The sequence below is a fragment of the Merops nubicus genome, unplaced genomic scaffold, assembly GCF_000691845.1.
Source record: "Merops nubicus isolate BGI_N331 unplaced genomic scaffold, ASM69184v1 scaffold1971, whole genome shotgun sequence".
Lineage (NCBI taxonomy): Eukaryota > Metazoa > Chordata > Aves > Coraciiformes > Meropidae > Merops > Merops nubicus.
The window spans coordinates 1-26,355 of NW_008589045.1; the positions used below are offsets into that span (position 1 = coordinate 1).

At 39.4% G+C, this 26,355-nt stretch overlaps 1 protein-coding gene across 1 annotated transcript in view; it reads right to left on the reverse strand.

The window, feature by feature from the left end:
- Positions 1–5,302: 5,302 nt before the first annotated feature.
- Positions 5,303–26,355, reverse strand: part of PREX2 (phosphatidylinositol-3,4,5-trisphosphate-dependent Rac exchange factor 2) — a gene marked incomplete at its 3' end in the record, with an annotated part of 77,153 nt that continues 56,100 nt past the window's right edge. The window contains exons 27-35 of the mRNA XM_008949457.1: positions 24,391–24,485; positions 21,978–22,060; positions 21,554–21,644; positions 19,995–20,123; positions 17,956–17,997; positions 15,370–15,587; positions 11,095–11,197; positions 9,003–9,146; positions 5,303–5,417 (exon numbers count right to left, since the gene is read on the reverse strand). Coding sequence (XP_008947705.1) covers positions 5,303–5,417; positions 9,003–9,146; positions 11,095–11,197; positions 15,370–15,587; positions 17,956–17,997; positions 19,995–20,123; positions 21,554–21,644; positions 21,978–22,060; positions 24,391–24,485 — 1,020 coding nt within the window. The remainder of the gene's footprint in view (positions 5,418–9,002; positions 9,147–11,094; positions 11,198–15,369; positions 15,588–17,955; positions 17,998–19,994; positions 20,124–21,553; positions 21,645–21,977; positions 22,061–24,390; positions 24,486–26,355) is intronic.

Genomic DNA, 26,355 nt, shown 5'->3' on the forward strand with positions numbered 1-26,355 from the left:
GGTCAAGGGAGGTAATTCTCCCCCTCTGCTCTCCGCTGGTGAGACCCCACCTGTAGTACTGCATCCAGTTCTGGAGCCCCCATTACAAGAGGGATGTGGACCTGCTGGAGCGTGTCCAGAGAAGGACCACGAGAATGATCCGAGGGCTGGAGCTGCTCTCCTATGAGGACAGACAGAGAGTTGGGGCTGTTCAGTCTGGAGAAGAGAACTCTCCAAGGTGACCTTATTGTGACCTTCCAGTATCTTGGGGGGCCTACAAGAAAGCTGGGGAGGGACTTTTTAGGATATCGAGTAACGACAGGACTAGGGGGAATGGGGCAAAGCTGGCAGTGGGCAGATTCAGGCTGGATGTGAGGAAGAAGTTCTTCACCATGAGAGTGGTGAGACCCTGGAACGGGTTGCCCAGGGAGGGGGTTGAGGCCCCATCCCTGGGGGTCTTTAAGGCCAGGCTGGATGAGGCTCTGGGCAGCTTGATCTAGTGTGAGGTGTCCCTGCTCATGGCAGAGGGGATGGAACTGGCTGATCCTTGTGGTCCCTTCCAGCCCTGACAGATTCTGATTCTGTTTTAGCAGAGGACTTTAGAGCCCTAATGGCTCAATGGTTGGACTTGATGATCTTAAAGGTCTCTTCCAACCTAAAGGATTCTATGATTCTATCCTAGTTTTCCCCTTCAGTCAACCATGTGCAGCAAGAGACCCACAAGCTGAAAGCATGCTTGGTCCAACCACAGGACTGCAGCCCACTGAACAGCCTCTGCCCTTAACATCTCTGCCCATGTGATGCAGCCATATGTGCACAGGCAAGTCCAGGAAAAATACCTTAATAGCTGATGTGCCAGGATTTTTTTCTGATTAAGCAGCTAACCAGGAGCACCTCTAGAAAACTGCATTTCAATAGAATGTTACAGAAGGGACCCAATTTTTGTTCCAGAAAGAATTCAGACAGAAAACAAAACAAAACATACCCACCAGACTACTCTGATAAAAAGTCAAATACTCACTGAGAGAGGAACACTGGAGGACGAAGCTTCCTTACTACTGTAGACTCTAAGTCCCAACCTGGGCCATTAGATCCAAACCTCCAATAACTTGGATACACATTACAGAAGCTGTCGTTAAATAGCTTATATTTTGCTGGAAGCTCACCTAAAAATCTAATTTCTCTGTGGTTAAAACGTTTCTTATATGCAGCTTTCTTCTCTTCAAGTCAATATTCAGCCCAAGGATTGGCTGAGTTACAGCCATTCAGGTCATCTGCCTGTCATTGCCTGTCCCAGCTTCCAAAGGGCCTCCAAAGTGATGATTTATTTATATGCAACATAATAACTAACTGTATCGGGTCTGGCTGAGCCGGTTTTCCCATAGCAGCCCTCCTGGAGCAGTGCTTTTGTGCTGGGAGTTAGAAGGGTGTTGGTAACACCCATGTTGTGACTATCACTGGGCAGTGCTCACACAGCACCAAGGCTCTTTCTAAAATTTCCCTCCGCAGTAGGATGGGGGGGCAGGAGCTTGGAGAGAACATAACCAGGACATCTGACCTGAGCTGAGCAAAGGGATATTCCATGCCATATGATGTCAGCTCAACTATAAAGCTAGTACCAACGAGGAGGGGGTGGGGTGGGGGGAGGGCTTCTCCTCAGTCCTCCAGAGCAACCGCTGCACGTTTTGCAGCCCTGCTTCCCAGGAAAGGCCAGACATCGCCTGCTGATGGGAAGGAGAGAATGAATCTTTGTTCTTGCTCTTTGCTTCTGTGCGCAGCATTGCTTAACATTGCTTTCTAATTAAACTGCCCTTCTTTTTTACCCACAAGGCTTCTGTCTCAATCTATAGACTTTTCCCTTCTTCTTTTGCTCTGTAGAGGAAGGAGAGGAAAGGGGGAGGGTGCTAGAGCGGCTTGGTGGGCATCACTTGCTCAGCCAGGGTTAAACCACCACACTAACATACTGAATTTCACTTTGCAGGAAAGGAACCAAATATAAAAATCATGTTCAAAGGACAGAACGTATTTTAACCAAATAATTCTTAAAGCAGTAATGCTTCAAAAAGCACAATTGAAGTTTAACCTTATGCTTTCACAATTACATGACTCAAGTTTTGCAAGAGAATACCTAAGCCAACCCAGGCAGTGCAAGCTAATACAGTGTTTTGGTGGGTTTTCATTATCCTATCAGCATCTGTAGCAGTTAGGGTTTCAAACACCATTGTGCCCTTCATTGTTGAAGCAAAGTGTCTCCAGTATCTGTAGAAGCAAAAGGACTCCTTCAGGATGGAAAAGCCTATTTGAATGGCCAGGAGGACCAAAGGAGGAAGATGGGGAAGAACAGAAGGAGACAGAAGAATACCCAATGGGCTCACTTAGCATCAGCTTCCATACAGATCAGATACACAGGTTCCTTCTGGCCCTCTTGGTAAAGAGGACAGCTGCTGAGCTACCAAACAGAGTAATGGAGATTGTCAAAAGTTTTTGCTGACCTAATTACGTTCACTTAGTTGTACTGCATGTTTCTTATTAGCAAACAATTTGATGAGGTTAAGCTGGCAACTACTAGCACCAGCTCAACTTGCAAATAGAACCTGAGCATAACCTTTTTTTCCTTATCAGTGTCAGAGAAACAGAATTGGCAAATTATAAAAGGAAGTACAATCTGGCTGACTCTGAAAAAAACATTCAGCATGATCAAGAATATTTGTGGGCCTAGATGCTGAAGACTTCCCAGCAGTTTCAGAAATTTCATGAACAGGTATTGGTTGTGGTTTTGTGTTTATTCCCCCCACTCCCTTTTCTTTTAAATAACGTCTTTATTCTGATAAAGGACTTCCTATATATTGCTGGGATAGGGCAATGCTGCCTCAGGAATTGTAGAAAAACTCAAGTTTAGCTGGCCTTAAAGTTCCCTTATATTATTAATTAGATTCATGTAGCTGGGGTTAAGTCTATTACAGAAGATGGATGGGTATTCTCTCTATTGGACATAAGCATGAAATTCTGTAACCAATTTTCAACTGTCATTCATGCATTCCCATAAAAACGATAATTGTATCAGTACTATTTCATAGTTGAGATAGCATTTGCAAAAGCCCCAAAGCAAGAACCATGAAAAGCAGAATCTCTTATGATGCTCAAATCAGAGTCAAGGAGGACAATTTTGCACCTGAATTTATTGTACCACTTCTGATACGGTGAAAAAGCTGGGCACCATTCCAGAGTTATGAATGAATTTTGCAATAAAAGCAAGAATTCAGCTTCTTGACTTTGTGATAGGTAAAGGCTATCCTTCCTGAAAATTTTACTGAAAATTTACTAATATAACTTCTGATTCATTCAGATAAACAATTTGTAATTAATTCTTTTAAGACACACATCAGAATCAGATTTGTCACCAAAAAGGCACCACTTTCCTCAAAAATGTTCTAGGTACTCATATTTTAACAAGATTTTGCTTTCTGCAGCAGCAATGGAGAGGGGACAAGATGGCCATCAGATGGTCACTTCACAAGCAAGAAATACATTCCTTTTGTATGGAGAAAGAAGAGTTCATGGGTTTTGTCTTGAATGACTTATTTTATTACTGATAGCTGGCTCTGCACAGAGGATTTCTTCCATGTGAAGAACTCAAGGTACTTATACTTGAGTATGTTCCCAGGGAATATTAAATTCCACTCTTTGTTCTTTAGTGCAGTTATACAAACATCAATATCTTTAGCTGCTGTACTTACTTTCTTCAATTCTCCTGATCAAACACCTACACAGGCTAGCAAATGGTAGAACAAGAACAAAGCATCTGCTTTTCTGTTCTTCCTCTTCACATTCTGTCAAGTGAATTCCTGATGCTGTTTGTGCCTCATTTAAGAAAAGGATAGAGCTCACGAGAAAGCAAATCAAAAAGAAAAAAAGAATCAATTACTGAATGTTCTCATCAGATATTAGATGGCCTGAAAAAATAAAAAATCCAAAATGTTCTATTCTTGTACTGTGTTCATTTTAGCTGAATGCTATCTTTTTCATCATGAATTCTTGCAAAACCCGGCCTTGGAGGTTAGCAACTGATCAGAGCTGTGATAAGAGGAACGTACCTCATTGGATCCACAGCATGAATGGAGGTCCTAACACACGAGGTAAGGAAAGTTAGGGAACAGTAGACCATTAACTCAGGAAGAATTTATTTTAAGAATTTTCATGAGGCTAAATTGGGCCTATTCATAGAAAAAAAACAGCACAAAAAGTCTTGCTTTGTCTAACTGATAGAAATCACTTTCCAACATCAGCTGATTTCATCCAGGCCAAATACTGTCACGACGAAAGCTTTCTGTAAAACTCATTTATGTCATAAGCCTTGACAAATAAATACTCAGGAAGAAATTTTTTCCAGACAGGAAGTACTAATAGAAGAAGGTGGAAAACAGACTAAATAAACACTACGTTTGTCATTAACAGAGGAATACGCTGACATAGATGTCACAAAGAAATTAAATAGTATTCACTGAATACAACTGCTTTAAAATCACTTTTGCTATAGCGTTGCTTACATTAAAACAGAATTCAGCAAGTACACTGCTTTGGTAACACATAAGAGAAATATTTTCACAAGACCTATGAAAACCTTCCAAAGACACGAGTGGCCAACAGCTGAAGGAACTGGAAGAAGACACTCATTTATCCTCTTTGTTATTCTCCACTGTCCTTAACATCTAATTCTTGTTCTATGCTGCTTTTAAAAGCTGCGTAATAGGTCTAGTGAAATTATTCATGTTTCCACCTGATTTGAGAATTTTAGAAGCAAATAGATGTGTCTATATGCAACTTTTTACTGAAACATTTACTGAAACACACAGCGGCCTCACCTTTACATACACTGACAAGTATGCACTCGGTAACCCATACCCAAACATGTTCATATTCCCATTAGTATGGGGAGGAAGATGCTCAGCTCTGGGGAAAACAATAGTATTTTTGAAGTCTTATTCTGTAGAAATTAGGTAAACATGGTCTGCAAAATCAGATCATAATGTTTAGCAGTTCCCACATTCCATGTGTGATCAAGCAGACATTTCCTTTTCTGTATGCATTTGTACAACAACCTGGAGGCAATTACAGCTATAGCTTTCAGAGGAAAACAGTTTAAGAAGTAACACAACAGTGTAGAAATCAAAAAAGCCAGAACAATGAATCTTGGATCGTATTCAATCACGTGCCAAAAAACAACCAGCATATGACACACTGCAGTTTAAGGATGTGTCAGAAAAATAGAGCTGAAAGGCAGGAATTGGTACACTAATCTCAGGCCTGTTGGTTTATTACCCACCGTAGTTTCTGGTTATATTGCTTGACTTTTTCTAGTGAGGCTGCATTAATCTGAGCTTGGAATTCTTCTACCGAGACACTGTCTCTGTAATAATATCCTTCCATGCTCTCCAATGCTGCGAAATGAGAACAGAGAAAAATCAGTATTAAATATTTAGTATTCGCCTTTTTGTAGCTTTGTTCACACACTAGTGAATTACTTTTCAACCTTGAAGCGGTGACCCCACTGGGGGTTACTGAGCTGTTTCCCTATGTGAACAAATTCATACAGATCTCACCTGAAGACTTCATTTACAACAAAAATTATATTTCTTGCTCTGTGGAAAATATAAAGGATCATTCTAGTTTGACTTCTGTTGCTCTAATTAAAGTACTCCTGCTCTGTGAATGTAAAGGTAGCTTTTAGTTCTGAAACATCCTGGAGGGAAACAGCAGAATGAGCTGGGGGTAGAGGAGAGAAAGGTTCAGTGGACCACATATCATCACAGAGGGAGACCTAATGACTTCTTACAAGGCCTGATTTTTTTTAAATGTGGAGTACTTGAACCTCTGGTTATTCCTATTGATAAGGCAAATGCCTTCTGCTGGATCAAGTAAAGCAAACTGCTCTGGATCTCTGAAAAATGTCCCACAAGCTCCTTTTCAGAGATCAGACAAGTTTCTAAAGACAACTACTTGCCCCAGGAGGATACCCAGTTGTCCCAGGAGGGCCAGTGGTATCCTGGGGTGCATTAAGAAAAGTGTATGCAGCAGAACAAGGGAGGTCCTCCTGCCCCTCTACTCTGCCCTGGCGAGATCTCTCCTGGAGTATTGTGTCCAGTTCTGGGCTCCCCATTTCAAGAGGGACAGAGATCTACTCGAGAGAGTCCAGCAAAGGGCTACGAGGATGACTGGGGGACTGGAACGCCTGCCCTGTGAGGAGAGGCTGAGAGACCTGGGGCTTTTTAGTCTGGAGAAGAGAAGACTTAGGGGGGATCTAATTAATGTGTACAAATAGATGTGGGCTGGGTGTCAGGAAGGAAGGGGCAATCTCTTCTCACTTATGCCCTACGACAGGACACAGGGCAATGCTCACAAGCTGGAGCACAGGAAGTTCCACCTCAACATGAGGAAGAACTTCTTTACTGTAAGGGTTCCAGAGCACTGGAACAGGCTGCCCAGGGAGGTTGTGGACTCTCCTACCTTGGAGACTTTTAATACCCGTCTGCATGCATTCCTGTGTGACCTGCCTTAGACTAGATGGTCCTGCTCTGGCAGGGGGGCTGGACTCAATGTCTGGAGGTCCCTTCCAACCCCTAACATTCTGTGATTCTGTGATACTTGACTATGCCCACTTTTGTTGTATTCACTTCACCAAAGGATGAATAACACAGAATAATTTAGGTTGGAAAAGACCTTTTAGATCATAGGGTCCACCATTATACATTGCTAAAAGAACTCATTAATTAGAAGACTTCAAATAAAACAAGGATCCTATGTCCTTCTCATACAATCATCTCACAGAAATTAAAAGGAGGAAAAAATGAATGCACCATCATTCCATATGGGGATGATCCTCCCAGCAACAGTTTTCAAAACAAGAAAGGAAAAAGCCCCTAACATTCCCCCAGCCCCTTTAAATGTAGATAATCAGGGAAGTTTCACCTTTTCTTTAACCAAGCCACATGAAGTGTTTGAAAGTTTCTCAATAAAATTTGAACTGGAAAAATCTAGATTTTCAAACTAAGAGTTTAACCTCATCATAACATAAAACACAGGCTCTTGGCAAAATAGTTTTTGGGGGTGAAGCAGTAAAGATTTTACAATTAGGAATATTCCCACTTCAATAATCCATACACATTCCACGAGTTCATCACCCTATCAGCAAAGGCAAGCAGCAAGCATAGTTCTAACAGAAACACTGCTGTCTTGCAGCTTCAGCTGCACACAGAATATTAATTTTGCTTGTACTGCTTGATATGCCCAGTTAATAAATAATTAATTCACCGTGAAAGAACATGCAAATTGCACTCCGCTTTCTGTGCTTTCAGAGTTTTTAATTCTTCTGTGTGAAAAAATATTAAATTTCAACAGTCAGACTTGCTTAATATCCTTGGTGCTATGTCACACCGGAAATCTCCCCCCAAAATATCCACTGAACTCCATTTGTGACAGCACATTGGTGTAAACTCAGTGATCATCTGTACTGCTTATTTTACTGGCATAGAGTTGGTTTTACCCAATTAGGTGACCCAACTGGGAAACACTTTCGTCTGTTGGGACTGGCTGGAGCACAGAGTCCTGCTGCTACAGGCACCCTGCTGCTACAAGCACTGATGGGTGCTGGCAGTAAAAGGATTCCCCCAGCATGTGCTTTAGCTCTCCCTGTTCTGAAGGATTTAGCAATTTTCTATCTAATATATTAGAAAGCTCTTTTATGAGGAAGCTTTCCTTAGAAACATGTCTTCTATGTTACTCTTCAAGTCCAGTTAGGATACTATAGACTTGTCATTTTAGGCATGGAGCTGTGAAATACAGAATAGAGCAGCCCAGAGATAAACAGATGTGCACTGACTTTGACAAAGTATTCCAAAACCATTGTTTTTTACGTGTTCCATTTGAAAACACCATAAACCATTGTATTATCAGCCAGAAATAGCTTAGCCCTGTTGAGCTCAGGAAGCAAGAATTCACTTCACATAAGAATTTAACAGGGATCTACCCAGTTGGCTTGATGGCAGCTCAGACAAACCTCACAGGAAAGATAAGAAAGAATCCCAACTGACTCATGAGTAAAATAAATAAATAAATAGATACTTAAAACACTGGGATTTAACTTCTTACCCAGGACTTCCTATTATGGAGTCCAATGGACTATTTTGGAGGAGGATTCTTGAAAATTAAAGAAATCTGTATGATAAAGAAAAAATCTTCCATGTCACTGAAAATTTTTAAGCAGGTGTAACAATTCTCCTTTATCTGACTACAAAAATGCTTAAGACTCAAATAGTTTGGCTTTTGAAAACAGAAAGGGAAACAAGTCTGAAAAATAAATTCTGTAACACTATGAATCCCCTCCCAAATCTAAAAAAAAAAAAAAAAAAATTATATTTCCAGGATTTCAGCTTAACAAAAGTATTTTCTGTTTTCTTTCATGTGTCTTCAGTAGAGCAAAATGTCTCCTGCTCAGTGTTCTCTTTTTACCTTATGACTGAAGTCGATTTGTTTAAGAGAAATCCACCGATGTCTGTCCTTACTAGTTTAAAAATGAGACTTTGGGGATCTTATTTTTAAAAGATGTGTTTTAACTTTACAGTAAGTTCAGCTATTTCTTCACATATCTTTCTGTTTGCTATTTCTTTTTACATCCTCCTTATCAGGATGGCTGCCTTCTGCCTGTTCCAGACAGACCTTGGAAGCCTTTCACAAGGTGCAGACCACTTTCATGAAAGAGGGTTCATTGTTTAGTATTGGAATCATAGAACAGGCATAAACATAGAAATGCATACTAATGCCTCTTTTTTTCTCACAAACCTCAGCATCTCTTTAATTCACATTTTAATTAAAGGTTTACAATAAATGCCCACAACAAACAACATATTCAAACACAAGCATTGTACCTTTCTAGTTAAAGGGTTTAAATCAGAGCATATAAGTAGCATTTTAAAGAGCAAAATATTACATGAAAGAATTGAGAAGAAAAAAATTAAAACTCAAGTTACCTTGTGAAAAAAGTACTGGGTGGATTTTAAATCCCCCTCCATTCTTCAGCCTTTGAGGAAGCTGTTCAAAATGGTAACTATCAAGGTAGAAGTAAACCTTCAGGGTTTGACGGCTTCCTTCTGCTTGGTATGTGATTGGTATATCTGAGAATACAGTCAGAGTTACTACTTCATTAAAAACAATGACACGGACTCTTCCAGAAACTCTTGCCCCCAAATTCACACGGTTACATAAAAACTACTGCAGAGACAAAACTAATACATGCGATATTTTATATTGTACTCAGTGTTGCTCTGGACTCACTTTTGACCTGTCCATTTTAAGGAAGTAAATTAACAGAAAAGCAGTGAATGACCAGCCTGTCAATGATAGCAAAAATACCAAGTAGATAATATTTAGAACTGTAAGAACGCATATCCTTACACCTTGACAAGCTAAATATCATAATACATCAATTGATGTAGAGCTCAGGGCAACTGGCAGCATCATTTTGCAGTATACAGTGATTCCCAACATACACCGTGTGTATTATGCCAGATGATTAATGCACAACGATCTTTAGCAAAAGCTGATGAAAATTTTCCATTTGGCTAAAACTCTCAGAATTCAGTTCAATTCAATTTAAGCTTTGTATGTATTTCCTGTTTAAGTATCATTTCCACATATTAAGTCTCTAAGTTGAAAGTAGTAACAATAAATTTTAGTGATTTGTATTAACAATATTACATGTTTTTTACATTGTGTGCATAAATATTTTTGTATATAAACAGAAAAGCTTCCAAAGAATTTTTCAGTATTTTTGCCAGTAAGAAAGACTTTTTACTCTGTTATTGACTATACAGCGTCATAAGGGGGGGAAAAAAAAAATAAACAAACCCAAACAAAAAATTTGATAGCTCCTTGTCTTCTGCAACCACAGTGAGGATGACTGTGGTAGTAGCACATGAACCAAAAGGAAACAGATTTTTATTAAGATCCTAGAACATACAGACTTTCCATTTATCTCTGTTTCAGAACAGACATCTCAGCTGAAAGGTTCAGCAACATGAGTAGCTTATGACACAGGCATGAACAGGATAGAGTTAACACTCCATCAGGATAACCTCCTGTAACTCCCATTCCATGCTGTTCTCTGGCTTGGGAGGGTTTTGTAAAACACTCTGAACAAGGTCTTCACTTGAATTACACAGAAATAAATTTCATCTTACATAGGCTAATTCCTAACTGACTACTAGCCTTGTGCTACTGCACGAAGCATGGACAGCTTGGTGGAGGAGCTTTGTGTCTTCTGGTTTTGGTTACTGCAGAAGTTCTCTCATGTGTGGTCTCCCTCCGTCAAGGGAACTGTTTTGGAAAAGTTTGATGTGAAGCAGACATGCTTTCCTCTCTTCCGAGAGGAGTTAAAAGACTTAGGAAAAAATGAGTTGTTCTTTTTTCCCTCAGTAAACAAAGCTCACTGCAGGAAAACCTCTACTGGCTGAGGACATATTAATAAAGAAGGATCTGAAAATGAGCGAAGGGTATAAAGAGCAGATGGCAAAGACAGTTCCTTCCTGCAAGTACGGCAAGTATTGGGAGGAAAGGCTCAAAACCCTGAGGCTGCACCAGCAGGTCTTCAAGGAAGTTTCTCTCACAATTTAAACCTATCCCAATAGTTTTTGCCATCTCTTTGAGATCTGCTTTGTCTTTCAGATGATCAAGTGGAATGTTTTTTATGCTTCCCCATCTCATCTCAGTTGCATTTCTCTATTAAGACCTTCAAGCTTATTTTACACATGACTCTTCAATAACAACTAGATATTCTAGGGACTTTCCTGATGCAGGAAACTGCCAATGGAAAAATTGGTTAAGCAAACAGTTTTGCCCCCAAGGTTACTGACATTGCCAGATTAGTGATTCTGCACCATCACTAATGTTAGCTGTACTTCAGGAGATCTAGGAATATTAAGAGAGCTACAGATCTCCTAATTCCCAAAATCCCACATTATATAACATTCCCTGTGAGAGGTAATGTGGCAGAAGAGAAAAATGTTACAGATACAGAAAATGTTTCTGAACAGTAAAGCCCAGATATTAATTATAATTACTCACTCGCAACTAGTGGCTCTGGCTCAGATTGTCTGAAGTAAAAAAAAACTTTTTCCAAGTCAAAGAGTGCAACCAATGTATCTTCCAGCATGGCTTGCTCATCGGCCTGAAAAAGGCAAAAGAAAAAGTGAAATGGTCATTTCAGCCAGACGTTTTCGCCATCAGAAATAAAAAGAGAGCAGGATATAAAAGTAACTACAAAATGTTGCGCAACATTTCACTTCTGCAATGTATAACTGTTGTGGTTTGATGCTTGGGGGCTGGACAGGTGATCTCTAAGACCCTGGAGGGTCCCGGGGGAAAGCAGTTTATTCCCTCCCCCTTCCTCTCCACACTCTTTTAAAGAGGCAGGGAAGCGGGTGTTTCAGTCTCTTTCGCTCTCTTGCTCTTTCTGTTTGTGCTGGGGAGAGCACAGTGCGGCTGCATCTATGTGGTTCTGAGAAATCCCGTGCCATCCAAGATTTGGGTTTTGTATATCTTGTGTTTACTTTGTATACCTCCCATCTTTGTATACCTCCCATCTTTGTATACATATATATCTACCGCCCTTCTTGCTTTCTGTTTCTTGTTAAACAATATATACTTTATTTTTATTAACTCCCAATCCGTGCAAAGCCTCTCTTAATCCTGACTTCCCTTGTTTATCTCTCCATCTGGGAAAATTGAGGGATAGGGAGGAGGAGTATCAATTCTGCTTCATGGGGTCCTGCCCTGAGCCCTTAAACAGAGACAATAACCTAATTAACTCCTACATAATGGAAATATCTTTATTTCTACTGGCACTTCCTCTTATTTCTAGTCCAAGATTATTAAAAGTAATGCTATTGTTTCACATACTAAATGAATCAGTAAATTACAGCAACCACTACTTCTCACAACTTTTAATCAAACAATATTGCAATTATTCTTCATGTAAGGCTCCAAACTTCAACAGCTAGTCCTGACACAGGGTTTAGCTTGTAAATTACCAGAGAGGAAATATGAAAACCAAACTTTTTTGGACAATTTTCTTTTTAAATATGTCATAACTTTAGTATTTCATGTATAAACTACAGATGAGAGTTCATTGTGTCCAGTCTAAACACCAGTAACTGAACCAATAGCTCTGGATGAGTATAGCTCAGGGTGATCTGCACTACCAGCTACAAAACTCTAAAGCAAATCAACCATGGGGATATGCCAATATTCGATTGGTACCCATGGTTCATTCTGTGAACTCATGAGCTAAAGAGATCCACAATAATTTACCAAAAAGTTGCAGGAAGTAAAATACTGACTTCTCAGGACACTTTACTAAACCTTTGAAAAGGAAAACAGTAATCTAAGAAGTATAGTTATCTTGAGATAAATATACAGAGCAATTATAGCAGAAATCAGTAAACAAAGTAATCCAATTCTTTATAGAAACCACCCCCTCAGCATCATAAGCTGGCAAGACCCAAATGGAAATCTGAGGCGTATGCTTTTCCTCCTCTAACAACTGAACAGTAAGAAGGCAAGGAATAATCAACTATCTGCCTACAAAATGAACATAAACTATAGATCACTGAAATATAGAAAGGGGAAGAAAAAAACCCACCATGATATTCCTTGTTCTGTATCATAAAGTATCATTCCCCCTTATATTTATGGAAAAGCAAATCTGCTAGAAACATTTTGTCTCCTGGTTCAAGTTATGAAGTCTCTATGGACAGATCATTTTTACCAGCAGAATACTCTGAAAACCATTTACTGACATGGGAAATATTTGCACAAGTGCTGCTCATTCTTTACCATAATTCTCTGCCCATAATGAGTATCATTTTCTTCAAATACCAATGTTTAAAATAACATGAACGTATTGAAAATAACATTGAAAAATACCTATTGAAAATAACAAGAAGGTATTGAAAGAGTTGCCTTTAAATACTTTTCCCTTGGTTAAGAACAGTCAGACAGAAGAAACAAAATTTTCTTTTCTTTTTGATTGGACAATGCATACTGCTGCTGATTACATAGCTAAGCAGCAGTATTTTTGCCACAAGGGAAACCTCCACCATCTTGAAAGGGAAACCAGAAATATTTAGTGCTGTAAAAACGGTGCTGTGATAACATGACAACTAAACACATGGAAAAATGTAAGACAGGCACCAATAGAATTTACTTTTGAGCTCTGAGGACTCAGCACCAGGACATGTTGGTGCTGCATGGTGCTAAAAAGCATCCAAGACTCAAGACATGAGCCCAAACTCCCCTGACTGTGCCTCCTTCACATACCCCTCCCATGGATGAAGAACCCTGCTGTTTCCCTCAGGCACTGACTTCACCTGGTTTTAAGCTGCACACCTTGTCTGGACATACCCTGTTCCATACAGGCCCATGTAGGGACCTCAGCTACCTCTGAGGTTATTGTTCACAGGAGCTCAAGTCAATGCTTTATGATTGTGATGTAGAAATAGCTTTATTTGTATTGATCTCTTCTGCTTCTACAGTTTATCAGGTCAATTTGTCAGCAGTTTGCTGCTGAGACAGACAAGGAGACACCTTTGATACTGGGAACATTATTTATTATTTGCATTGACTTTCAGCACAGGTAAGGTTGCACCTCTCCATATCAGGTTCAGCTTTGAGCCTCTTACTCCAAGAAGGACATGGAGGAGCTGGAGTGTGTCCAAAAAAGGGCAACAAAGCTGGGGAAGGGTCTAGAGGACAAGTCTTGTGAGAAGCAGCTAAGGGACCTGGGGTTGTTAAGCCTGGAGAAAAGGAGGCTCAGGGGAGACCTTCTGGTTCTCAACAATTCCCTGAAAAAGAGGTTGAAGCCAGGTGCGGGTCAGTCTCTTCTCCCAAGGAACAAGCAACAGGATAAGAGGAAATGGCCTCAAGTTGCACCAGGGCAGATTTGGATTGGACATAAGGAACAATTTCTTCTCCAAAAGGGTTGTCAAGCTCTGTCCCAGGCTGCCCATTGGGCAGTGGTGGAATTCCTATCCCTGGAGGGGTTTCAAAGTCATGGAGATGCGGTGCTGAGGGACATGTGTTAGTGGTACCCTGGCAGTGCTGGAGGAACAGTTGGACTCAGAACATAAAGGTTTCTTCCGATTCTCTGATTTTTATACAGTAGGATGTACCAAATCAGTTACTTCCAGGAAGCAGCTCCAGAGATTGAGAAAACTACCATGGAGCAGACAATGCAGACTTTTCTTCAGATTAGCAGGAGCCAATGTAGAATGAGAAACAGCTTAAAAAGCTGAAGAAGAGCTTTGGATAACAGGGTATTAGAGGACTGCAAAGCCCTGTGCCTTTTTTAACTGTTTCTTAAGCCATGTCTCTTTGTCAAGCCTTGTGAAGAAACAGCAGATTTCCAAGTATCCTGTCAGGCTACAGGGATTTGCCCTATAACAGGAACAAAACAGATTAGCCTGTCTAGTCCTTCAGCTGCTACAAACCTTCCAGGTTTTCAGAGAAGGGGGCAATAAAATTATCCAAACCAGGTATCTTTCATTGCTGCCTATTGCAGTGAAGTTCTGGTTACCACCTAACACATTGACTCCCAGGTAACGGCTACAATAGTGGTGGGGAGTGTCCTGGTATGGGGTAAAATAGAGCTGGTTCTGATCAATTATTTTTACTTTTTATCTAAAGCTCTTCTAATTAACTGCTCTGTCTGAAGTTAGCAGTGTTTTCATAAACTGTCTGGTTTTAGCAGTGATAAGACTTCATGTTTAGAGCTACTGCCAGGGATTGGTGTGCAGACCAAGGCCACTGCTGAGCTTGTATCCCGCACGGAGGGGGACAGAGAGCACCCCACACCTGCAGGGAGAAGCGGACAGAATAACTGACCCCAGGATTCACCAATGGGATATTCCATCCCATATCTGTCATACCCAGTGAAAGCTGAAGGATCAGAAGGGGCAAGGCCTTCCATCACCCCTTCCATTCTCTCTCTTGTGCCTTCTGCTGCTGGGCAGGCTTCAGCAGGCTGCTCCTGCTGCAGTGGCCGGCATACGAGAAGGACTTCATCCATCCTGCCTTTGATCTGGAGCCCTGTGTTCCTGAACTGAGTTCCAGAATCCATCTCCTGTACCCACTCACTGTCTGTGGCTGAGTCCAGCCTGGGACCCTCTCCCCGGAGGCTGCTCCAGCTGGGGTGACGGTGATATGTTGCCATCAGAGAGGAGCTGGGTTCAGGACTTTGTATATATTTGTACATATTCTATTTTATCATTATTTTTAGTGGTAGTATTAAAACTGTTTTCTTTTCTTTTCTAATCAATAAGCTTGACACACAAGGAGTCTTACCTGGTTCGGCGAGAGCAGGGACTGGAAATGAAGGAGAAGACCTGCACTGGCTATCTGTTCCAACCATCTTCTGCTGGCCTCCAGTGTCTCCATTTCATACTCTTTGTTGTTGTCAAACATTTGATTCAAGGCCACCATCAATTGTTCTGAAAACGCACAGACCGTGGCCACAAGGCTCTGGCAGAAGACCATGTCTCGCCTCAGTTGTATCTCACTGTCTGAGATGGGTAAAAGCCAAAAGAGGAAAAGTGAAAAATGAAGCAGGAGATTAACAGCAAAGCAACCAGGCTGTTTTTTTTTTTTTTTTTTTCTGTCTAAAAACCAAGTCCTTCTAATGTAAGGTAAATTTCAAATGTGCAGCCTAATTTTATTCCCAGTAAATAGCATTCTACAACCAAACCTGTCATTTTATGCAACACACAATTATTTTATAATTCTAACATTACACAGAAATGTATTTAAAATCTGGACTTACAGTAGTTCCTCAGAAACAACAACATATGTTTATGTTGTAGATTTTAACATACAACGAGATAGAATTGGTGGCATATAATTGCATGTGAGTCAGAGCTCTCTGCTGCAATGTGAGAACCAGCTGGGTACAAACCCATTTACTATCCCCAGGAAAGCAAGAACAATTAGAAGCTCTTAAGGTGACTGCATTATCTGGTCAACTCCACAGCAACCAGCTGAGGTGAAGACTGTAAAGTGCATACAGAAACACAGTCTAACCAAATACTACACATATATATGAATATAAAAGTCATAAAATAAGCACAGAGCAACATCACATCCAGGAAGCAGCAGAGATTTATGGTGTCAGGAAATTCAAGGACAGGTCCTTAGGCAGAAGTCTAAAGTATCCATTAAAAGCTGATTTAAATTAGGGACTAGCTAACAAACGGATTTATTCTGCAGAGCACAGGCACTAGATTAGCTAAAGGTCAAAAGAGTTAGAAAGGGAAACATGTTCTTAATAAAGCACAAAACTGTAGTGATATTCAGTCCTTTCTTCCTTCCCTTTTCTGAAGGGCTTCAAATAATTTTGTCATTATGAGCTGTTAGGCAAACATTAATAACAAATGGCATAGGTAGACAATCTTTCTTAGAGCAAGAGAAGAATATTAGGCAATATCAAGGTCTTTCAAGAGCCTAAAATCTTCGTCCTCACTTTTAGACTCCGCTGCCTCTAAGAGGCTTTGCTGCTCTTCCAGCTTCTCTTCAGAGCTTTAGATGAATAGGTGAGTCAGCAGAAATAATTCTATACTCTCAAAATTAATACTAACTTTAAAAACTGGCTTTTCTTGGACTCCCAAGTATTTCTTAAAGTAACTGTTCTCTCTTTTCCTTCTGATTTCCTCTGTTTTTTCTTCTGATGTTTTTCAGTCTTCTTGACTGCTGATTATGGTGACCACTCATTTGCTGTCATTTTGATTCCATCCACCAGCCTCTCAGAATCTCAGTTTTCCATAAACAGCCTCATCACTATGCCTCTGTCCTGTCACTCACTGCTTTTAGTTTACATTATTAAAACTAACCTCTATCTCTTCCTCTCTCTCTCTCTCCAATCCCTCAAGCTGTACAGAATCCAGTACAGATAGAATATTTACCTTTAAAAACTCCACCCAAAAATCCCACTGGCTTCTTCATGGACAAAAACCTCCTGAAGTCACAACAGCACTCAGGGATTTGATCCCAATGCACCATCTCTCTCCTCACCTTGCTCACTGTTTGTCTAACAGCAGATGACTTCCAGTGCCTTCCTCTGTGCTGCTTGCTTCTGAAGCAGCCCTCTTCACGTCTCCAGCTGGAGACAACCATGAAATTGCAAATCATGAAATAATAACGCATTCAAATAATCAGCTTTTACAGTCCACTGTGACTGCTCACTTGAACAGTTATGCACCTACAAACTGCAGAGAATCTTCTGCTATAAGTATTATTTTCTAAATACTCATTTATTGACATTTATTTTGTAGACACATCTGACCATTTTCTGTATCTGAAGCTGTATGGTATCATGGTGGAATTATACACATAATAATCAGATCCCTTCCAAAAAGCAAGGACTCAAAGAATTCTCTAAACATATTAAAATACTCTTAATTGAATTCTTAGGAATATTACTAATATTCTTTAAAATCTTCTCTTAAAAAAAATATAAAAGGAAAGGCACGGGTTAGAATAGTAAGGTAAGTCTGGAAATATATGAAAATGAAGAAAAAAGAAAAAAAAAGCAGCAAATATAAAGAAGCTCAAAAGAAGAAAGACAGCAGAAGTACTGTGCACAAGCTCAGTGATTCTGTAGTTGCTTCATGTGACAAGATCCAAAGTAAATGACCAGAGGAGGTATTTTGCATTAAAAAAAAAAAAAAAATTTCAAAAATAGTGCAATGTTTGTTAGAAATGCCTCTGGAATTGTGTTCTTCAGAAATCTTCACTGCAAACACAGCAGCGAAGTAGCTGAGTATCAGATTACTGCATCTGAGATTTTTCCCGTTTCTCTAATACTGTATTCTGTCCAAAGGCAAAAAAGATCAAGCCAATCACATTTACTTCCCTCACCCCCAAAACAAGCAAAATTACCTGTATACTCAAGAAGCGCCAAGAGTATTCGTGCCTTCATCTCTTAAAGAAAAATAAAAGAAAATATATTGAGGTCATTGTTAAGTGTTTTCACCAAAATCATAATGCATTTGCAGTTCTTCATTTTATACCAGCTAACTCCAGCTTCTTGTGTATGCAATCCTGCTTTATCCTGACAGAAGCTCAAATGCCCTGGATGGAAAGGGAGGGCCAAGAACATCTAAAACTGGCAGACAACCTCTGGGACCCAGTGATGAGAGACAGCAAGGCAGAGAACCTGCTTTCCTTGAACACAAGAATAATGCCTTTGCTTTTAGCTCTCTGAACCACGCACCAGTCACAAGCATGACAGCTGCAATAGAGTTAGTTACTGTGATTTATTAACAGAGAAAAAGTTTCATAAACCTAATTTCTCAAACGCTAGAAGATGGCAAGTTTTACTGTTCTACAAACATCAAGATTCCTTCTGATAAATATCACCGTTATATTACAGCAGTATTGTACAAAGTAATGTTGTATTATAGAGAGGCAGCAGGTCAACTGGACCATGTTGAACTCTCCCACAAAAGTTTTGGGGTAGATTTAAACTGAAATTTATCTGACTGACCTCAGCTCAATATTGAGGGTATATGATCAATGCTGAAATGGGTTAAATCTATTAATTCTCTTTACAGGCAGACAAGTTACATGAAAATGGCCTATCAGGCTTTGGCTTCAGAAGGGCAGCAGTGAAGGACTGTTAAAGACACATTCCCATTCCTCCTGAACTGTAAAAGAAACCATGATTAACACTTACACATACTTTGATTTAGGCTGATGATAGGCCTGTAGAAAAAAGGATCCAAAAATACTTATTCATTTTTCACTCAGTGACAGCTAACATTAAACTTAAACAAGTATTGCTAATATTGGAGAGTCAAGCCACTCCAAAAGTAGGAGATATTTACGTGGTTGTTTTTATAATTTTCTAACCCAGGATCTGAAAATATGGTTGTATCTGAAAAGAAATATGCCAAAAAAAGTCAGAGGAGGAGGAGTTTGTTTGGTTTGGTTAGTTGGTTTTTGGAGGTTTATCTTAATAAAACTTATCACAAAGGTCTCTTCCAGTGATCTGAAATTTAGCAGTTTCTTTATGGGATGCCATGGAAGTTAGCGAACAAAACAGAAGGAGCCAAACACACACGCAAATCATTTAAAGCTAATCCTGACACAAGTTTTTGCTCCCATATAGACTCCTAGTGCACGTAGTTTTATAAATACCATTTTTCTCATATTTCTGTTTTTTTTATCAAACAGCACAGGAAATAAAGCAGAGGCTCCAGGCTAGACTTTCTGGAGAGGAAATCTCAGTTATTTTCTTATGAAGCCAGGGGAGCGAGCAGAAGAACCTAGCTTACACTACAACTTGGTGGTGAAGAAAGAGTAGAGAACTATGTAACAGAGATGGGAGGGAGGTGAAGGAAGAGGAGCTATAGGATCAGTTGTGATGGAGTAAGTGAAAACTAGTAGAAGAGGTTTGGCTTCACAGCAGAAGGAGGAGCATGATTTTAGAGGATTCCAGATCCATAACAGATAAGAGCAAGATATGGGACAAAAGTTGTCCTGCTGTGTCTTTGTCCTTCCATTTCACATGGTAGGAAAAGGGAGTTTAAAATCAAGGAAAGCCCCATTTTGGCATGTCCTTCTCATGAAGTTCTGTGACAAATAAAACCATTGGTCTTCAACAGTGACTGAAATAACACAGCACATACACCACATGGCTCATTTGTTTTCACTTGTCAGAAGAGATAACTTCCTCTTCAGTATCCAAAACCAATAGGGTGACCACAAGGCAGCTTATATATATATATTACACTAACCTTGTTACTAAGAACACAAAAAAAAAAGTCCTGAAATTCAGGGATCTCCTGTAGACTACACTGTGTTCAGCAAACCTTGCAGAGCAGCCACATGAAGCAGTTGTATCTCTCCCCTTCCATTCCCCAGGCTCTCTATCATTAATGAAGCGTTTACTGATGGTCAATGTTGCTCTTGCTAACCTTCAACAAATTTTCTGATATTCTGGGCAAGACTCCGGACACTGCTGGGGAGGTTCCAAGGGTCCTGCTTGATGTGAAGTCGTAGCCTCTTTGGACAGTTAAGCTTCGGTTCCAAATAATATTTTTCTGCTTAAACCCCCTAAGAAAGAAATAGTAAGACATTATTTCTTCCTAAATGTTTTCACTGCTCAAGGAGTTAACACTAGTTAAAGCCAGGGTGACAGGTCTAACTGTCATCTAAGCTCTGTAGTCAAAAGTGAGAGGGAGCAGCACTCCCAAACACAATTCTTTCTGAACCAGGAACATAAGACAGAAGGTGCCTGTCTCTGTGGAGTAAGCGGGACTCTGGAACTTCTAGAAGCAAAACTAATTCAATCTGAAAATTCAACTTAAAGCAAAATTACTTATTGCTTAACCTAGTCTATCTTACAAATCACTGAAGTGCTCCTTGTACAGTTCACGAAGATGGTGCAGATAAAGAATAAAATAACTGTGTACATATCTGGTGTCCAACCGAACATTTATAACAGGTAACACTTTGTTGTGTGAGCCTGCCAGGAACTCAGTCTGAAACACTGAGAAACAAAAGGGAGCAGAAGTGCTCTAGGTATCATTCCCGTTATCTTGGTCCCAAATTAAGGAAAAAATAAAAAATAAAAAGAGGTAGTTACACAGCCCTCCATGCAAATTCAGTGAGGGGGAAGTACTTCAGGTTTTGTAATACCAAATAATTGGGTTATAGTAATTATGCTCTCTTGACTTCAGTGGGATTTTGGCAATTTATAAAATCCAAAGGTCCACTCTCCAGCCATCTAAAATTAGTTTTCTTTGCCCAAAGACATACGCAGGATCACAACAATCAGAATCAAATCTATTACATATATTAATACAACATTCATTCTCCCACTGACCCTTTTCCTTACTTTTTTTTAAACTCGGCTCACTGAAAGAATTCCTTTGCATTTGTCATCACAATCTTACAGCTACCACCAGTTACCTACTTATACACTTAAACAACTATGTGAGTGTTAGCAGGGTACTTGAAATGAAATACAGGAATTGGTTTTTTAAACTATCAATAATACTTACATAAGCATATATTGGGCATAAATATCACTGTGACTGTAAATTTACATTTGCAAAGTGTTTATAAATCAACTTCACAAATAATATATGTAAAAGATAATAAAAATCTGTCGATAGTAACAAAACAGATCAAAACTGGCTTTGCTAGTTGAGATAAAAATGTAATAACACTACCTGCAATATAAAAAGCCTGTTTCTTGCTCCAAAACCATCAACAATTCTATAGTCAGTTCAGAAACTAATTTAAAGGTGACTTTCACAAACACCTGAAATTCTTCCATGTGTTGTGCAATAAAGTGTAAAAAGGCAGTTTTCACTTAAGATCTACTTAACAAGAATTTCAACTATCAATTATTGCAGAATAAACCAAGATTAAGTGAAATCAGTTCTTCAGCACCCAGCCCAAGAACAAAGCCATAGCCACGTACCGTTCAAGCTGCCTTTTCATTCTCACAGATAGAATAAAGAATTACCTTGGAGGCCTCGACCCGGTGTAAAGTATTTTGTCTTCTCAAAGACCCTCATCACAACTGGTCCTTTCAAGAGACTGACAATTGAATCGACCTGTTGGGATCAAGGTTCTGTGAGGAAGATTTTTTTTTTTACAGCAACAATGAGAAATTAATTCTTTAAGAAATACAGACTACAGAAAAGCAGCTTTAGATTCTTTCTTACCTAATGGCACTAGTTAAAGTAACAAGCTAGGGAATGTTAGATGAAATCCAAAGACATATTTAATCTGCAGTTTTGAACTATTTACAGAAAGCTGAGGGAGAATGAGTAAACAAACCATCCTGGTCAACAGCAGAAATCAGAAGTAAAAAAGAAGTATTTGCTAAAGATGTCTCAACTCAAACATGGGTGTTAGTATCAAAGCCAAGAAAAATTATCTCATACTTGACCAAAAAGATGCTCCAAACAGCTAAGGAGCTTATCCTGTTTATCATGGGAGATTTGAACACTTATAGGAAGCTCATCGCCTGAAAAATATTTGAAAATGAAAAAGTGTTTAGAAGTTTCAGCATATTTTCCAAAAACCTTCAAAGCTTAGATAATCTGCTGTGCACACAGGCTGATGCTCAGACTTTCAGGGTTATAGCAACTGTTCTCCGTACATATTTTACATTTAGTAGTCATTCAATAATACAAAAATAGCTCCTGGAGAACAGACTATATTTAAAACTCAACCAGACATGGTCCCAACAACCTGATCTAGATGACCCTGCTCAAACAGGGTATTGGACTGATTTCGAGAGGTCTCTTTAAACCTCAACCATTCTATGACCAGAAAATACAATTCTTCTATGCTGAAAAACATCTTAAATGACAGGATAATGGGTTAAGTACTGTGGACCTAATATAGCAGACCACAAAGTTACTGAAATGCATTCACCATAAAACCTTCATAGGGGCTCTACCCACGATTCACAATCTTAATGCTCTTACTAATTAAATGGGTCTGAGATTTCAGTAATTCAACAAAAACACAGCATCCAAATCTGGTGCTTGATAATGAAGCTTTCAGTACTACATACCACATCATTCCCTGAGGGAGTACAAAGGAGAAGGACTCTCCTCTGCCATCAGTCACTCACTCCCCTCAGGCAACACGTGGTGCAACCTGAACTCCTTCAAAAGCTGTGAAAAACTGAGCTGAAACTGATTTTCCTCCTTGCTCTTGCTGTGATAGGTAAGAAGTAGCCACTTGATAATTTATAATCCAAAATTATTCATGGTCAATCTAGACTCATTTTTCTCACGTCAATGAAACATTTAAATAGCACTTTTCTCCCCTTGGTTTTTTGTTGGTTGGTTGTTTTTTTTTTGTTTTGTTTTGTTTTGTTTTTTGTTTGTTTTTTTGGGGTTTTTTTTCCCCTCTAGCTCCTTTAGATGTTCTTACAGACAGTAGTTACAACTCTTCAGAGAACTTTAATTGCAACAGATGGAACACAGTGCCAAAGAGCCCTGATCTGAGTTAACCAGGTTAACTTTGAAACAAGGAGAAACTAAGTCATCACGAGAGTGGAAGTTGCATTAAGCAGCAGCACTTATCAGCTCAAACACTGTCTGCACTTGGCTAGCATGCACCTATTCTTTTAGGCACCTCAGAACCTTCGGCTTGATGCTGCACAAGTGCATATCAGGTCATCTATGTCTTCAGTTAAAGATACAGACCCTGGGTCTCCTCTTTTATTAGCACTTCTTTGTGTCTTTCATCCTTTCCTCATACCATTTCTGGACAGTAGCTGCCTAGAATTGCATTATTCGCAAGGTATCTCAGATACTTTCCATGCCATTAATAATCTCCTTTCCCAACTGAAAATATACCTCCTGGTACAGCTAGCAATGAAATTTGCCTTGTCTGTGTTTAAGTCTCACTGGTGGCTCATATTCTTTCTTTTCCTAAATCATTCCCAAATGATAAATTCCCATTTTAGAGCAAATATTTTTCATTCTTAGTCTCTGAGTACATCACCTTGTACTCCATGCATTTCAATCTCACCTCACTCCTATTAGCAGCTACATTTATTTAAAATCAATTTTTAATGGCATAAACAAGAATGTGCTTATATGTCATCTCACATCCCTTCCTACAGACACACAGCCATATCCCACCACCCAGGTGATAACACTGGTGGGGAGAGCGTTCCACATACACCTGAAATGTTCCTTACTCTGTGCAATGTAACACACAATGTCAAGGCATGAAAGTAGTTAAAAGCAGTGACTGAAGAGCTCTAATTCAATCTAGTCACAGAGATGCTGGGATGTGACCTGTCTTTCACAAAGTGTTTTAGCTAGGCAGAAGCAAAATCAAATCTCAGAATAGTTTGAGTTGGAAGGGACCACCTAGTCCAAGCCCCCTGCTTGGGGGCATCTGTAGGGACATCAACTAGAACACATTGCTTAGAGCTCCATAAAACTTGACCCAGAATGTTTCCAGGGATGGCACACTGACCACCTCCCTAGGCAACCTAGGCCAGTGTCTCAACACCCTCAGCATCAAACATTTCTTCCTTCTCTCTAGTTTAGATCTCTCTGTTTAAAACCATCATCCCTTGTCCTGTCACAACAGGCCCTGCTAAAACAATTGTCCCCATCCTTCTGATAGGCCCCTTTAAGTACAGAAAGGCTGCAAGAAAGTCTCCCTAGAACCTCTTCTTCTCCAGGCTGGCAAACACCCATTTCTATTAACAAGGAGGAGGCAATTTTTAAAACAAATGCAACAAAAATGCCAGGCAAATGAAAATTAAAAAAAATTAATAAAAGGAGCAAATGACAGTTTCATAGCTGGTTTTCCTAAACATACCTGAATCCATTTCATCACTGTGAAAGTAAGAGCTGCACTGACTGCTGCAAATGCTGGTGAATGAAGCAATGGAGTTCCTATTGCTGTTGCAGTCACTTGAAGAAAAAAGCAACACAAAACAGAAGAACAAATAAAGTAATATCCTTTAACACAGGTTCCGTATCAAACTTATGAAAATCCTTTCCCTTTTCCCTTTTTAAATTTAATTCTTTACCAACAAAAAAGATCCCTATACTTAGGCTTTCATTTAATTTGCAATCCTGGTAGGTCTCAGAGGACCAGATTCCCAAAATAGATGGATTAATTTCTCTCCCTTCACCTTGCATGTGAACAAGTAGTTGCAGAATGACAATATACACTTTCAACGCAAAACAACCAACTTTCCTTACACGAGTGACAGTTTTTGAGACTGTGGCCTCAAATGTTTTAGTAATTTTGCACTCAAATTCTGTTCTCCAAGCCCACAGATAATATAAATGATTAAATACTCTGGTTTATGACTTGCAAGCTAGAGTCCATAATGGTTTTAGAAGAGATTAGATCCATTTGAGTAGCACCAAAACTCAAATTACAAACCATTTTTCCCTGTCAGCCAACATAAGTTTGATCCCATCTCTGAGCTGTTCATTTCATTAGATATGTATAGACATTTACACATGTGACTTAAGTGGAAACTTCTTATGCATACAAAATGTCACCCACATTGATCTAGTAAGGGAATTTGGTGGTTAAAATGTGCCTTTTTTTTTTCTGCTCTCTTCTCTCAAAAATAAATTTTCTGTACAGAAACAGATGAAGAACATGTCTACTTCTCCAGTACAGAGTAAAATTAAAAATCCCTTTGTGCTAAAAAATCCCATGAAGATAAATTTGATTTCAAGGTCTTCAGAATTTTTTAGCCACATGAAGATCATTTAGTTTCAATGCAGGAAAAGCTGAAGTAATTATTCAGTTGAGGGAGTCTTAATAACCCAAGGGAACAGAAGAAAGTAGAAGTGTACCTAAAGGATATTTGTATATAAGAGCCTGGTTTTTGTTTTATCAATTGGGTGCACTCATTCACCAGTACATACGTATCTATATATTACATATAATGCTGAGGTTATACACGAACCCACATGCGCCTGACTTGTTTTCTTGGTTTTGTAAACACAGAAGTACTCTTTTACTAGTTTTGGCACACCAACTTACATTTCCCAGATAAGGGATTCGTTTTGGACCTGCAGCCAACCAGGTAGGTAAATGGGGAAAATTTTTAAAGGAAGCAATGTGATATAAATACAATCATATCCATTAAATAGATGAAAAGACATCAGTAACAACATGTTCCTCATAGACAGTGAACAGTCCCAAAGAGTAATAAGAATTTCTGGCTAGATATTAAGAAATGTTTTCCAACTAATGCTGATTAAAGCCTCCAAAGGGAAAATGAAGGTTACTTAAAATTAGATTGTGCAAAGCATGAGAAACTAAAACAGAGGAAAATTTGAAACATATTAGATGTATTAGCTATATCACTCTGCATTTTCATTGTCCTGTATTGTAAGGTTTAGAATGAGGCCCTACAACACAAAATGAAAGCATTCTAATGGCTGAAATCAGCCTACTAGCTCTAATAACAACCACAATGGCATTATGGGATCTGGAGATTTCATGTACTACCTAACATAATTATTTAGCCAAAGAAACAAACAAAAAATGCCAATCTCACTCCAACACTTCTTCTAAAGTGATAGATTTTATGATTATTCTGCATATGGAATCCTAGATTTTACAATTCCTGAACAGTTAGAATGGACAACAAATGACTGGAATCAGAATAGAGCCAATATTTTACATGAAGAGATGTCACATGTCCTGAGTCAGACCTTCTTCCTTCACATACAAATCTTGTGCCAACTGGGGAACTTTCCAACTAGAAAAGCACAGGCCACTGGAGCAGCTCCTGCACCACCAGTTTGACAC